This window comes from Ambystoma mexicanum, chromosome 5p (genome assembly GCF_040938575.1).
Source record: "Ambystoma mexicanum isolate Mex_15411 chromosome 5p, UKY_AmexF1_1, whole genome shotgun sequence".
NCBI lineage: Eukaryota > Metazoa > Chordata > Amphibia > Caudata > Ambystomatidae > Ambystoma > Ambystoma mexicanum.
In genome coordinates this window covers 55,577,503-55,593,217 of record NC_090930.1, presented here as the reverse complement: position 1 = coordinate 55,593,217, position 15,715 = coordinate 55,577,503, and the positions used below count along the sequence as shown (strand labels likewise).

At 45.2% G+C, this 15,715-nt stretch overlaps 1 protein-coding gene across 1 annotated transcript in view; it reads right to left on the bottom strand.

The window, feature by feature from the left end:
- TEX11 (testis expressed 11) overlaps nucleotides 1-15,715 on the bottom strand; it is a 3,096,519-nt gene that overhangs the window by 2,206,119 nt on the left and 874,685 nt on the right. The window contains exon 7 of the mRNA XM_069612434.1: nucleotides 11,495-11,614. Coding sequence (XP_069468535.1) covers nucleotides 11,495-11,614 — 120 coding nt within the window. The remainder of the gene's footprint in view (nucleotides 1-11,494; nucleotides 11,615-15,715) is intronic.

Sequence of the window (15,715 nt, the reverse complement as noted above, 5' to 3'; positions counted from 1 at the left end):
TATTTTGCAAATTGGATATTGATTTGGTCATCCCCCACCACTAAGTGTCCGCAGGTGTCCCTATTTGATGCAATCATTTGTGTGGCCTGTCTTTGTTTCAATGCTAGCACCATCATGTGTAACAGACTATCGCTCTCAAGATAGTATGCCTGTGTCCAACTCGTGAAGGATTTCTGTGCCCTCACGTTGGAGAGTTGTTTAATCTCCATTAGCAGTCTATGGAGCTGGGAATGGATATGCCGATCTTGCATCTGTTTATGACGCTTTTCAGCTGCACAGAGTTCCTCAGTCAGCTGGGCTTCTTTTTTTCTCCAGGTCTTAAGTTTGTAGGACCAGCATGATATGCATTGGCCACTGACGAAGGCATCCAAACAAGCATAGGGAGTATACTCTGGATTGAGACTGGTTCCCCAGAAAGTGGCAGTATCCTCCTGTAGACGGGCGAGGAAATCCGGATAGCCTAGTGCTCTCAAATTAAGGAGCCAGGTCAGAGCTCTGCATACTAAGTCTGGTATCGCTAGACACAGGAGTACAGGGACATGATCTGAAAGGGTGGTGGGAAGTATTGTGCATTCCTTAACCATATGTAACGCATTGGCGGGAAGCATCCAATGGTCTATTCGGGAGTAGCTATGATGTTGATGAGAATAAAAAGTGTAGTCCTGGCGTTCCCCATGTGTATCTCGCCAAGTGTCCCTAAGTCATAGGTCGTCTATCAGCGTCTGGAAAATCTTGCGCTTTCTCGTGTTGGTCGGACCACCAGAAGGGGTTCTTTGTCAGCCTAGGATGGGATCAAGAGTGATATTTAAATCCCTGCCCACAATGGTCAGGCTCTCCAGAAATTGTATGCATGATATGAATTTATGGGTGAAAAACAACAGGGTATCCGTCGTAGGAGCACATATGTTTAGTAGCGTGATAGGGTGTTGGTAAATTTGTCCTTGTATGAGATCATATCAGCCCTCCCCATCACTGCTAATGTTCTGTATGTGGATAGGGACCCATTTATGGATCAAACTATAGACCCCCCTCTTTCCATGGCATGGTGAATGAGCTGCTGTCCCAACCACGTTCCAATTTTTTTGGTTCGACTTTATTTAAATGGCTTTCTTGTAGGAATATAGTATCCCCATAGAGACGTCTGAGTTGATTCAAAATTCTTCTTCGTTTAATAGGGTGCCCCAGTCCCTGGATATTAGGCGTTATCAGCGTGATCAAGGTCATCTCGATCTAGTGCAGGTACCCCCCCACGAGGCCATAGTAGGTGCATGATAAGCGACTATATTAGACATTTTATGGTAATTGAGCATACTGTAACCTATAATCCCCAAACAGAAAACATTGTACTCTAAACCCAAACGAAAAGAAGAATATTGGGAGAACAACCAAAGAAACATATGCCCAATACTTTGTCAACAAGCCCATATATGGAGTTGGTGGTTGCGGCCCATAGGATCAGCAGCCATCCCCACATATCCTAGTATTTCCATGTATGAGACAATAGGAAATGTGCCTACCGGGGCTACAGTAGGCCGCAGGCGACGAGTAATGCTTGATATGGTTCCCTTCACATATCCCTGCAGAAGATGTGAAAAGCACGGCCACTATCAGAGACATATGAGTTATCAGCATGCAGTGTGCCTGTTAGGTAATCCCGAGGCACACCCTGCTATTGCAGAGGACGTAGATCGGGGCATTGCCCTTCCTATGATGATGCAGACATGGCTTAAATCCGTCGTAATATTCACCTAACTGCTCCTTTGCATCTAGAGGCCATGCTGCTGGGCACCTTGCCCACTTTTTGCTATTTCCCCCTTGTCCGGGTGTGGTGTTGGGGGAGTGGAGAGGAGTGGTCTGTTTGTTTAGTCTCTGCTCCTGCCTGGTCAAAGTCTGTGGTCACTAGATTGTGTTGCTGCAAAAAGCGCCATGCTGCTTCCGGTTCATCAAAGGAGTGCCATTGTTTGTCCATTTGTATGGACCACACTTCTGGAAATTTAAGGTAATGTCTACATACGGTGAGTTTAAGTGATTCAAAGATGGGGTTAAAGCCTTTCCGCCGTCGAGAGACTTCGATATAATAATCAATGAAAATCCGAATGTCCGTATAATTAATCCGAACCAGAGTCGCTGCCTTCAAGATGGTTAATTTGTTCTGAAAGTTTAAGAGCCTCATGGTGATTATGCACAGGTGGTCTCCTCGTGCCAGCCTGGGGATAGGAGCCTGGTGCACGCTCTCAATTACATAGACTCATGATTGATCCATGTGTAGCACCTCCTGAAAAAAGGTGTACATAAAGGTATCTAGATCCGTGTCCTCAGCATTTTCCGGTAGGCCGACCAGGCAGAGGTTGTTCCGGCGGGACCTGCTTTCCTGATCCTCGATTTTCTCACCCAGTCGCAGCACCTTGTTGATAACCCCATCAAGATCCGTCATTGCCATGTTGTGATTGTCCTCTAAAGTACAGGTCATCAGTAGTTCTCTCTGCTTGTGCAGTCAGGAGGGTCTGGACATCTTGGAGGTCCCGCCTAATATCCTGGACAGTGGTGTTACTTTTCGTGGGTCCGCTGGCCAATAATTCGCATCTCAGCCAATGTGGTTTGGAGTTGTGTCTGGACGTCCATCTCAGACCGATGTCTGGCAGATCGTCGTAGTGGAGCACTCAGCTGGTTAATATCCGATGTGCTATCTGAACCTTGATCAAGTTCAGGTTGTGACATGCCCTCAATGCCCCCGCTCCCATCTGTCCACTATGAGGAAGTGAGGCGCAGTACAGATATACATAAAATGTACCCCTCTCAGTGCACATTATAGATTGTGAGCTGTATGAGGCGCACTGTTCCCCTCATAGACTGTTGCAAGCATCAGAAGGTAGCCGGGGTGGCCTCTTCTCCCCTCTGGCCACAACTCACCTCCAGAGGGGAGCGGGGGTCAGCCTGTGTCTTAATGAGACGTTGTCAGGAGCACCAGTGCACCAAAGGAGACAGAAATGAGTGTTATACCCTCATAAGGTTGCAAGGCGGTAAAGGCTTCAAGGGTGTGACAACGTTAACAATACATTAGGCAGATAGGCATCTGCAGGATAGTTTTGTCAGTGTCCCTTGCCACCTTACAATTCCATGTGGGCCTTTCTCCACGGAGATCATTTGTACACTTCAGGGAAAGTTCCTCATACACACCCAGCGCAGGGTGGCTCCAGTCTGGGCTTATTTACGCATGGCACATGTCCCACTATCAGAGCCTGTTAGCTACTCAGATCCCCGCTCTGAGGTGAGGTTATCCGCACAATGGGGACCGTTGGTGCTCCGGCGGTCTCCCAAAGACGGGCGAGTCACCTGGGCACCGTAGAACTCTTATGTGTGTGCAAGCAAGTCCCAATACTCAGTGATTCACCATACAAACTCTGTATTGCACAAGGCACCATCTCATGCTCCGCTGGCCACACCGCCGGGTCGTCTTCTCGTCTCCCCCATCTCTGCTGCACCAATCACGCCTGCAAAGTGTATCGGGACAGACTTACTGAGCTCTAGTCCCCGGTCTAGGCCGCACCTTGCCATCTCGGCTCAGCAGCGCCGAGGTGGTGACAGTATGGCAGAAGGCAGGTGGCCTTCTGCCGCCGTATCCTATTCTGCGGAGGCCGTCGTCTCTCCATTCAGTGCTCGTCAGAGGCAACCAAAACTCGGCCGGGCATTCTTTGCCAGGTAATAACGCAATATCGCTCAAGAGAATGAGCAGCGCATTTTGAAGGGGATTGCAACAGTGATTCTCATTGTCTATGTCAGAGTCTCGGGCTCTCGAGTGGCCCCCATCCATAATCTTTTATGCAGGAGAATACCTACCCCACCTTACTTAACCGCAATGGAAGCTCAACAGACATCACTTATGCCCATCCATTTCAAGAGGCGCTCCTCCCCATCCTTCAGCCTAGCCTCTTGTAGGAACAATATATCCAACGCTGATCTATGGAACTTTAGCGTAAGCAATTATCTCTTTATAGGCAAGTTCAGCCATTTAACATTTAGGGACTCCACTGTTAGCTGTGTCTCCAACAGAAATTCCTTTCTTCAATTCGCCATCATCGCAATGTAACATTGTCTACAAGTATCATTGAAAACCTCAGAACACCTCTATAGTGTACAGTAAAGTCTACCAACAGCACACTTACTCTGTCCCCACCCATTACCCATGCAGAACCCCCACATTTCCCAAAAACCATAATAGTATCAGTAACATCACGACTTGAAACCTCGCTTAGTCAGAGGGCCACTAGGGTCGGGCACCAGCCCACTGGTATCTCCTTGTGGTTCATCGTTGCCTCCCAGAAAATTGGAGGGTGTCCACTGCAAACTTGAATAACATATACAGTACTATTCTACCAGAGATGGTGCACTCAACGTCCTGTATTTCCTACCACCAGTCCCTTTTTTTCATTGAGGAAGACCTCTCGTGGCGGGCGCTGCTCCAGCAATTCCTTAGAGGTAGGATTTTGACCCACCTTCGGCACTGCTGATAAATGACGCAGGACCTGTGTTGCCTCTGCAGCCGTTGTAATAAAGTATTCCTAATTGCCACTCTCAAATTGCAATGAAAACAGATACACCCATCTCTACCCATTTCCTCTGTCTGAAAGCCATTGTGTGAGGGGGCTACAGTCCAGTCTCCTGGGCAGAGTCAAACCAGACATATCTTGAAACATCTTGACCTTATCTCCTTCGAACTTAATCTCCTTTGTCTGATTCTTCCTTGGCCAGCACTTCCATTTTTCCCTGTAGCAGTGGAATCTCACCATAATTGACTGCGGGCCACCACCATATGCCCTGCTACCTCTATGTGCCGGCTCGATTTGGACAACTTTCCCACCTTTGCTCTCAAACAGAAGATTAATGACTTCCTGCACCTTCTTCTCTATCATGAGATGAAGAGATCTTTAATGTTGCTAAACTCCCCTGGCAGAGTGTTCCAGAGTTTCGCAGCATGTATGGTCCCTAAACCACCCAATGGTCTAGTCCGACAAAAGTGTGCAATGTGTACTTGTATGGAAGTCTAAGAGGACAACAGGAGTATGCCGTTTTAGCTGTTTCTTGAAATAGAGAGGAACATTGCTGAATAGTGCAATGTGAGCAATTGTTACTAGTTGAGAAGTGATTCTAGCTCTGATATGGAGCCAATGAAGGGCTCTAAGAACAGGGCGAAATGTGAGTCCTTTTCGGCAGATTCATGACAATATGCACTGCAATATTTTGTAAGACCTGCAACCCGTCAATCATGGTATTGGTTAGCGCCTGCATAAAGGGTGCTGCAATAGTCGAACAAAGAGCAAACAATACTCCTAGCTACTGTGGCACTATGTGATTCTGACAGAAAAGGTCTGATCTAACGAAGCAGAGAGGGAAGAGTCAAGAAGAACCCAGAGTGTCTTTACTGCACACTGGGGTTTAATCACATATCCTGATGGAGAAAATTCTGGATAGGTTTACAGTGTTTTGGGCTAAATTAAAGATGGACTAACCAGTAGTATCTAATTTTAACATTGGCCAACGCCAACCAGTTCGCAGGCATCCAGCATTCTATTAATAGAAAACCTTTTTGAATTGTCCTATAGTTGGATTATTATCCAAAGACATCTGCATATCGTCTGACAGTTCTGAAATTCTACTCTGAGGCTGAACAGTAAGTCATGCAAAGGTTTCACAGAGAAGTTGAATAAGATTGGCAAGATGCACGCTACCTGTGGGACACCAAATTTAGTTACAGTTTGGTCAGCTACCGAATTGCGCAGTTTAACTCAAGATGGTAACCACATGGTGGATTTCTTTAAAGCACCAGTAGCTTTTTTAAATCACTGGTGAAAGGTGCCAAAGGCAGCCTGCAAATCCAAAAGCATCGGAAGACCCGGAAGTCCTTGGTCCATGATTTGCAGCAGGGAATCCTTTACATCAAACAGTGACAATTCTGTTCCTCTTGGGGGGGTGGAACACTGACTGGTGGGCTCCTAGCAACGATCGTGTTTCTAAAAAGGTCTGCAGTTGAACAGTAGCTGCTTTATCTAACACTTTCAGCAGGAACTTGGAATTGGAAATCAGCCGATAATTGGCACAGCTGTTGGTGTTTAGGTTCGTTTTTTTCAACACAGGCGTAACCCACCATCCCAAAATTAAGCCTTTACAAATTCATGATTTGTCAAAATGAGTCTTTCCAAGCCTTAATGGCCATGTGCCCTGTGCATAAGTAGTGGGCTTGAGACTAAGAATAATGGATCTAATATCTTCAATAGCGACAGCTTGCTATGCAAAGGAGTGCATAGAACCTAGTGGAATAAAAGCTGCATGGCATTAGAAATAACTTGTATTATTGGGTTGTGGGTCAGGCTCCGAATTTGGACATTGTTTAAGGCTGTGATTCTTAATTTCAATTGTCTTATTGGTAAAATGAGACTGTAGTGTATTACACTAGGCTTTGGTGTCATTTATGGCTAGAGAACTGGAGCCAGAATTGAGTTGTCTCTCTAACATTTTAATAATTCCGTGGTGGGGTTGGCAGCCTGATCAATTTGATGATTAAAATAAAATGTTTTTTTTGTCTGCTATGAGGCTGGATTAACATTTTTGTCTTTTCCGGTCTTAAGGTAGGTCATTCAGGTTTCTTCTCCATTTGTGCTTTAATGTATGTACTATATTTCTTGGTTTGGAAAGGGCGGCTGGAAACCACTTATTCCTCAAGGAATAGAGGATAGCACAGGGGCAACGCGATGGTCTTGGAAGCAAGAGCACGCAGAGCAACAGAGGTTCGAATCCCGGATCCGCGCTTAGAAACCGAACTCTGGTACGGTATTAGGCGCGTTAAAAAAACAATTAAATAAATAAATGTTAACTTATTTAGTTATCATAGGAGCTAACTGATTAGCAAAATGAAGAAGATTATTGTAGTATTTATAGGCTTTTGCTTCTGCTAGTTTCATTTCTACAGGAAATCAAAATAGTATTATTAGCCAGAGGAACAAGCAAGTGAAGGACTAAATGGAAAAACACTAAGGCGTGATCTGACAAGTCAACAGGAACTATAGTATGCTGATTGGGAGTTGCATTATATGTAATGAGCCAATCTAGAACCCGTACATTGCAATGGGTGGATTCTGTCGTCATGAAAGAAAACCCAATCTCTTTGACGGATGTATAGAAAAACAACAGAGCTAATGCATCACTGGAATCATTAACATCCATGCATTCCATGTCCCATCCACATAACTGGGACATGTAATAAATGATCAGAGTATTTTCCAAAATCCAGGTTAGTGTATGCAGCAAAAACAGCACCTGCCCCCTGGAAGAAGAGAACATTATAGGCATTCTTGGGGCTTGCAGAAGATTATTCAAAGTTTGTGAAAAAGGTCACAACTAAGTGCATCCCATTGAGACATTTACTCAAGAAACATAAAATGTTTGTGTGGTCAGGGGAGCATGAAAGAATATTTGTACATGTTAAGGAACAAATTGCCCAGGCATCCACACTAGGGAGGTTTAATCCATGGGATTGCATGAGTTTTACGTATCGAAAAAAATGAAATCACTGCGCAACCCATAACATGAATGCTCTTCTTTGAATTTTAACACATTTCTTTGCAAATAAATGCAGGGGGAGTCCACCCACCCCCAGAACACCCTCACACACCCCACCTGTATTTTCATTGAAATTTGCTAAAATGTGATGAAGCGGGCTTTGCAGTGATTGCATTCAATGTTTTGGGGTGATACCTATTCTTACTACTGTTGCAAGCAACGTAGGCATAGGGTGTCACACAGATTAGGCAAGGACCAAGAAGTAATAGTGGCATTTTCCTCCCACAACATGCAAGTGCAGAAAATGATTATTCTACAGTGAAAACAGACTGACGCAGTACAACACAGGTTCGAATCCCAGGTCCGTGCTTGGAAACCTCTTTGGTATTAAGCGTGTTATAAAAAACTATTATAAATTATCATAATTATAATCATAAACTGCTAGTTTATGCTTTGATTGGATGTAACACCTGTACATCTCCAAGTATAAATAGGCGGGTTTTCGCATTATAGGAAGTCAATTTTACTGCAGTCTATATCCCATGTCCCAAGAATGAGCTAAATGTCTATTCCACCTTCCACTGGAAGAGGCGGAAAGCCTCATGGAAGAGGAGACTTAGGCAAAAGTAGGTCAGGTGGCTGTAGAGACTGACATATATTTACATACATAGCAGATAGAAAGTGATCAGCATATGGAATTACAGATGATCCGTCATCTGCTGGTGGAAGTGTGGCCGCCCTAAGCAATAGCTATAAGCAACCAATTCCAGCAAGTTTATTATGAATTATGGATGGATATGAACATGCTGATCCAAGGTGATTAAATCGGTCCCCCTGAAAGTGTGTGTGTGCGTGCATATCCTGTAGGTAGCACAAAGAGGACACTTGGGGAGGAGCAAGATGGAAAAGAAAGGCGAGAAAGTGATTTCATGGCCCAGAATGGACTTGGAAGTAGAGGAGATGGCCGATCATTGTCTTAAATGTCCCAAGATTGGCAAATCTCACACTAGTATTGAGCATCCCTTACGTCCATTGCGGATGTGTGCATGCAAGCGTCAGGAAGAATGCTGGATACTCACAACAAACCATTACCAAATCAAGGTGGCAATGTAAAGATACCTATTCTGGTTGTAAGTGGCAAAGATACACACTCTCAAGAATTGACCAGGATGCATGCGAAAACACAGGAGATGAGACCAATAGCATCAGCAGTACCAACAGATGCTGATTGCACAACTGAAATTGGGACTATGTGTCTGTTAGGCAGAATGACCTGCAGTACACTTTGGGAACACTACAGGTAATTAGGACTACAATTGTAAGCACAATTTCACATTTGGTACAAGCCTGTACTACACAGTAAAGTGGTAGCGATGGCTGAGCAGCCAGACTTATCTCAAGAGTTTAAGTGAGTAATAAAACAAGTTACACAAAGGACCAACCAATACAGTGATTCAAGTAAACACTTACTCAAGGTTTCTTAGTAAAAGAATATACAATTATTTACTCAATCATGTATAAAACGTTACACTAGCATAAGCAGCTCTTTATCCCACACTAATATACCACAAAAATCCAACCGGTAAAGCAAGACGTCGGTTTAAGTTGTGAGTACCTTAAAGTCCCCCTGGTTTCCTTCCCTCTGGCTATCCGGTTTTCAACAGTACTCTGATAAAAATTCGACCAGAATAGGACGGTGTCCAGGTGGCTTGCGATTTGGTTGTTTCCACCAAACTCAAGGGAAGAAGTTAACCTTGAAGGGCTTCTCTGTCATCAGAGTTTCAAACAATTCGGACCTGCAGCAGGGCTTCACCGGTCATCTAGGAGTTGCAGCAGTCCTCTTCCTTCCTCTCTTCTTCGGTTCTTTCGTTCCAGTGACCGACTCTGCTTTCCAAGTCCCAAAGAAGTGTTTTTAAACAGTTTTCCCCCAGTCATTCAAGTCTGGCTGTCACTCACACAGCAGGGTGGCTGTCCTTGCCGGACAGCCAGCCGGCCAATCAAACCGGAGTGCATTCAGGTCTCTTAGGAGACTAAGCACAGGGAGTTCCGGGCACCTCCCTCACATCCTGTGCACCCCAGACACTCTGGCACCAGAGGAGGGGTTCAAGACAGAAGCCCGCCAAAGGCACGAACAAAGGGACCAAACCTGGTGTGGCGCGCAGAGACAAACACAAGAAGGACTTTTCCTAAAAGAAATGAGGAAAAAAGATGACCGGAGTCTGTTTTTAGAGATAGGTCTGGTGCGCCATATTGAAAAACATGGCTAACCCTGATTTTTAGCTACCGTTGTTAGGGGTCACGAAAAATCACGGTAGTTGATCTAAACCACTGCCACCAGCCATTTAAAATAGGAAAAGGTAACATTTTACTGTTACATGAGTGTTTTGACTCAGGGGAAGTTAGGCAACCCCTCCAGCACTCTATAGTAAGATAGGGTGTGCTGGGTCAGTAAATTTAAGGAGACTAGTAAAGCCAATTTAACTTTACATGCCCTGGGAGACAGTAGTCAGTACCGGGGAAGGTATTTAAACCTTGGGGAGTCTGAGAGACACCCCTGTGCCACTGCACTGAAGGTGCTGTGTGACACACAGAAAAAGATGATGCCACTGGAGTTCTTTTAAAACTCCATAACCAAAGAACACAAAAGTAAAACACACATCAAAATACATGAAACAGTGGGGAAAAAAGGCTCATCCTCTTTCCAGGTAAAAAATGTAATCCCAGAAATCCAGCAAAGTTGCTGGGGGTCTCAAAAGGTAAGGGAAATTAGCACATTTGGAGAATTCTCCCTAACAGTGGCTGCGAAAGCAACAGAGCATGCAAAAAGACGATAAGTGGAGTTACCAGGCCAGCTAATTGTTTGCTCCTGCTACCAGCTACGTTCAAAGACTTTGTGATGGGTTGGCTTGCCTAAGGTGGGGAGGAGTGTGGGGAGCTAACTCATGAGGCTGGCATCAAGCCGTCCCTGTGACGTTGGTTGTGGGATATGAACATAGTGTGCTGCACCAGACGGTTACAGGGAGTGCCAGAGAGAAGAGAGATGATTCTTTGATCTCCTTCGATATGTGACAAATGTTTGTAATGTTTTATTTAGGCCATACAATGTCCTTTTGTTTTTCAGATAAATTTTTTTGTTTCCGATGGCAACCCTAATCTGTGAAAGGTAACTTGCTAAACATTTACTGCCATGTGTATTGAATACAGAATTAGTATGCTGTTCAAGGTCTTCTTCAGGTATTCATGTTCAAGCAGCAAGGGTCGATGCAACATCCATGTCTTTTCTTGCTATTGTATGTATTGCAGCCACTTGGGCTACTCCTCCTGCATTATGTAAACATTATGCTACGGCCACCAGAACTAAAACAGATTCTCAGCTTGGCAAGTTATGTCTAAAAACATTTTATTTATCCTCATTATGATAGTCACAGCTGCAAATATCCCATTCTTATTTAGGCTTGTGAAGGAACAAGGGTCAATGTGAGGACAAGTTACCGAATTTACCCTTAAACAGATATTGCTTTCATAACAACCTACCGGCCATCCCTTCTCCTCCTGATAAATATACTGTATGCATATCATCCTGATCTGCTGATTTAAAGTAACTGAAGCGATGTAGAAGAGAGGGCGTGCATAGGCGGCGTGGCTTGGTGTACAAGCACAAACCTATTTTCTTTCAGTGTAGTGGCACTGGGAAGACATCCCACATGTTTTAAGGAAGAGGGATATTAAATCAATAGTAACATAATCCGGATGATATTGAGTAAAGCACTGGCATCCTGATACAATATCAACTAGCAATATAAGGTTTACTTGTGCAAGTGTATCTTTTCATTTATTATGAATCACATGTAACTAATATATTGGAAAATTGATGAAATTAGTTAATTCAAAGTCTAGCTTTAAAATAACACTGACTGCACACAGTTATTGTGATACATACTGCCTCTGCCTGATAACTTAACACTTTGAAAAGATCCTTCTCCACGTCCGTCTTGTGCACATTCACTTCAGATTCTCCATTGGTCCTTTTTGTTAATTTGGTATATAAATGTTCCAAGCTCTACAAAACAAAATTGATAAAGAGCATTTGAATGAGCAGAACCAGAAAACACAAGCATTTATCGTTTGGAAACATTATTTAATAAGAGTTCTACTTTGTAGGTATTCTTTATGGAGTCACAGACTTTTAATTATATTTAAAGACATATCTCTTTTTTAACTCTGAAGACTATTTGGTGCCAGTGGAGCAATGTCCAGAAGATAGAATCATATCAAGTCTAGATACCTGGCAGGTTGTATACGAATTGATCGTTTTACAACTGCTCGAATGACAATTGACCTTTTCACAATTGACCGAATTGTGAAGGTCAATTGTACCATATATGTGGGGGGAAACCCCCCACAACCCCCCACCCAACGCCAAACCCCCAAAACCCATATATATATATATATATATATATATATATATATATATATATATCGGTCAATTGTGAAAAGGTCAATTGTGACCCTTTCAATTCGGTCAATTGTTCATTCGAACAATTGTAAACGACCACTTTGGGTAATACCACCTGGCAGCTACCTTAGGTTCCCATTTGCAAACTGAACATTTATATTAAATAACCCTGATCTGGGGCACTAAGGGTGAGTAGGTCATATCATAACAACTCCATACAATGTTCCCTGCTGGAGAAAGCAACTGAACTGTAGTGATCTTGCCGCATATCCTAAAGGCTAATTATTATTACCAAATATGCATTACCGTGTTTCCCCTGCTGGTGTGTGGAAAATGATAATAGCTTGCAAGAGTCTGCATAAGGGTGCCCCCCCACTCACAATCCCCCCCACTCACAATCATCAGGATCCTGTGCTTTGATCATTCCCACTCAGACCTACACCTCTTTCGAATGCCTTGTCTCTGTACCCTCCTACCCATTCTCTTACTGTGGCTACCATCTACCGACCTCCTGGTCAAACTACCTAATTTCTCTCTGAGTGGGTGGACCTCTCCTCCTCCCTCCTTGCCTCTACCACTCAACTACTCCTCCTCGGTGACCACAATATCCATTTAGACTCTCCTTGTTCCTCCTCTGTACTCTTCCGTGACCTCTGCGACTCCCTCTCCCTGTCCATCCTCCCCTCTGGCCCGACTCACTCTGCAGGGCACACACTCGATGTCTTGATCTCCTCTGAACTCCCCCTATCCATCTCTCTGACCACTCCTCTCTGCTGGAGTGATCATTCCCTCCTCTCATCTCTACCTCTCTTCCCCCCAAGCCAAGCCTACCCCAACACTGCCACCTACCTTCTCGGACATCCGGCCCATGAAGCGTGTGTCAGTTGAGACTTTTACTGCCAACTTCTCCCCCCCCACCTCTTGCTGTCTCAAATCCTGACATAGCCCTGTCACTGCTCTACTCTTCAATTTCTGATACTCTTGATGCTCTTGCCCCTGTCATGAGGACCCGTTTCCACATTCAAGCTCGTGTCTCTGCGGCATCTAACAACTCGGCCGAACTCTTTAAAATCTGCAAGGAGATGGCCAACCCTGCTGACGTCTCTACTCCTCCGTTTGCCTTCCAGGCTCTTTGCAATGCCCTTACCTCTCACTTTATCTCAAAAACGCAGGACATCCTGTCCACCCTCTCCACCTCTCACCCTCCTCTCCCCTCTCTGTCTGTGCTTGCTGACCCTCCTTCAGTCACCCCCCTCCCCACCCTCCTTCTCGTCCTTTCCTCTTTTCTGCCCTGATGAGGTCGCTAGACAAGTCTGATCTATGAAAGCCTTGTCAAAACAGGTTCATCCCTGTTCCTCTAAAACCATCAAGATCCACATTGACACCTACGCTCCGGCCCGTGTTGATTTTTGAAACCGCTCCTTTGCTTCAGGATCCTTCCCCTCCCCTCTGAAGTACTCCCTTCTGCATCCTCTTCTCAAGAAATCCACAGCTGATCCTTCTTGTCCGGCTAACTATTGCCCAATTTCCATTACTCTCTTTCTGGGTAAACTCCTGGAAAAGCTGGCCATCTCTCAGATTAACCTTCATTCCAATTCTGTTGGCTGTCTCCATGACCACCAGTCTGGCTTTAGAGCTGCCAGAAGCACGGAAACTGCTCTCCTGAACATCTGCGAAGATCTGCTCTCCAACCTTGACTCTAACATTCCCTCTGTCCTCATCCTACTCAATCTCTCTTCTGCCTTCGACACAGTCAACCATACCCTCCTGCTCAACCGTCTCCGTGATAACCTGGGTATCACTGATCAGGCTGTGGCCTGGCTGATATCTTCCCTCTTTGATCAACCCTACCAGGTCCAACTTGGGGCCTTCCTATCATATATCTTCTTCTCTACCTGTGGTGTGCCCCAGGGGTCTAACCTCTCGCCCTGGCTTTTCAACCAATACCTGGCAACTCTCGCCCACTGCATTGCCATTTTCTGCTCAAATTTCTAGGACTACGCTGATGACACTCAACTCATTTTCAGGCTGACCTCGGCCACCTCCTCTCCCTCTCTCATCGCTGATTGCCTAACTGCCATTTTGTCAATATTGGTGTGCCGCCAATGATCTTTGTCTGAATGCCAGCAAGACTGAGATCCTCCTCATCGGCACACCTTCACCATCCTTTCCCCTCACTCTCTGGCCGGCCTCCCTTGGCCCTCCTCCTACCCCTACCTGCGAGGCTAAGAACATCGGGTCATCTCTGACTCCACACTTGCCTTCTCTGCCGACATCTCTGATGTCTCTAAAAAGTCAAACTTCCTACCGCACCTTCTCAGAGGTACTCTGCCTTTCCTCTCCTTCCCCCAGAAGCTCATGGTCTCCCAAGCTCTGGTTCTCTCTAGGTTGGACTATTGTAACAGCCTCTTTCTAAATCTACCTGCCTCTACTCTCCACCCTCTACAACTAATCCAGAACAGGACGGTATGACGTCCTTTCATCGCAGGATGGTTTTTTGCTGGGTTTTTTACTGAGTTTTTTTTTTTTACAAAAACCCATCAAATTTTTTAGAAAATGGGCGGGGTTGAGGGTAACCCACCAAAAAATAATAATAAAAACATTTGATAGGTATTTTTGTAAAAAAAATCACAGTAAAAAACCCCACAAAAAAACATTCCGCGATGAAATGACATGGACCCGAACAGGACTGCAAAACTTGTCCTTGGCCTCAAGCCCTGGGATCGTATCTCTCCAGCTCTGAAATCTCTCCAGTGGCTCCCAGTGGATACAAAGATTCAATTCAAAACCCTCTGTATTGTCCACAAGACTCTCTGGGACCTGGGTCCAAAATACCTTCAGCTATCCCTCCACAAATGCCTCCCCTCTCGAGCTCTTCACTCCACTACCTCTAACTCCCTCATGGTCAGCCGTCTTTCAAAGAAACAAACTGGGGGTTGATCTTTGTCTTCAGCTGGGCGCTCCCTCTGGAACAGCCTCCCTGCCACTCTAAAACTTGAGGAGAACCATCTCTAGCTCTTCAAGCACCTCAAGATCTTCCTCTTTGCTTCTGCCTTCGCTCCCCCTCCCCCTTGCTGATCTGTTCTCTCTTGGCACTGTGTACCTGGCCACCCTCTGTCCTCTGGGCCCAGGTACCTGCTCACGCTGCCACCCTCCCGCACTGCTTCCGGGCCACTGCTTGCACTGGGATCTGTATCTGTACCCATACAGCCCCCCCCCTTTCTTCCTGCACTTATCAGACCTACCCTGTCTGCTGCCTTAAACCCAGCAATTGCCACTTTCTGGCTGCACTACCACTGTTTGTTGCCTTTATTATTTATTTATTTTTTATTATTTATCTGTTTCTCCTTTGCTCTGCACTTTTCACTTCTCCCCCTTCCATGTACTTTTCCCCTCCCCCTCTCCCATGCACTTGCGCGATGTCACTGGGCCTAGTAAGATCGTTGTTTTGTTCTCCCCTGTTCCCCTCCCTTGCCTTGTCGTGCTCTGAAACACTTGTGTACGGGCGCGATAGAAATAAAATATTAATATCAATACCCCTCACCCCCTCATTATGATGTGACAAAACTTGCCACATGGACTGGCTGCAGTTGAACTGGGCTGTAGGGTTCTATGTTGGCTGTTATACAGGTAGGGTTATGGACTAAGACTGTTATTCTTTTATTTATTTTCATTTTTTATAAAGCAATCACAGTGGAGGCTGCC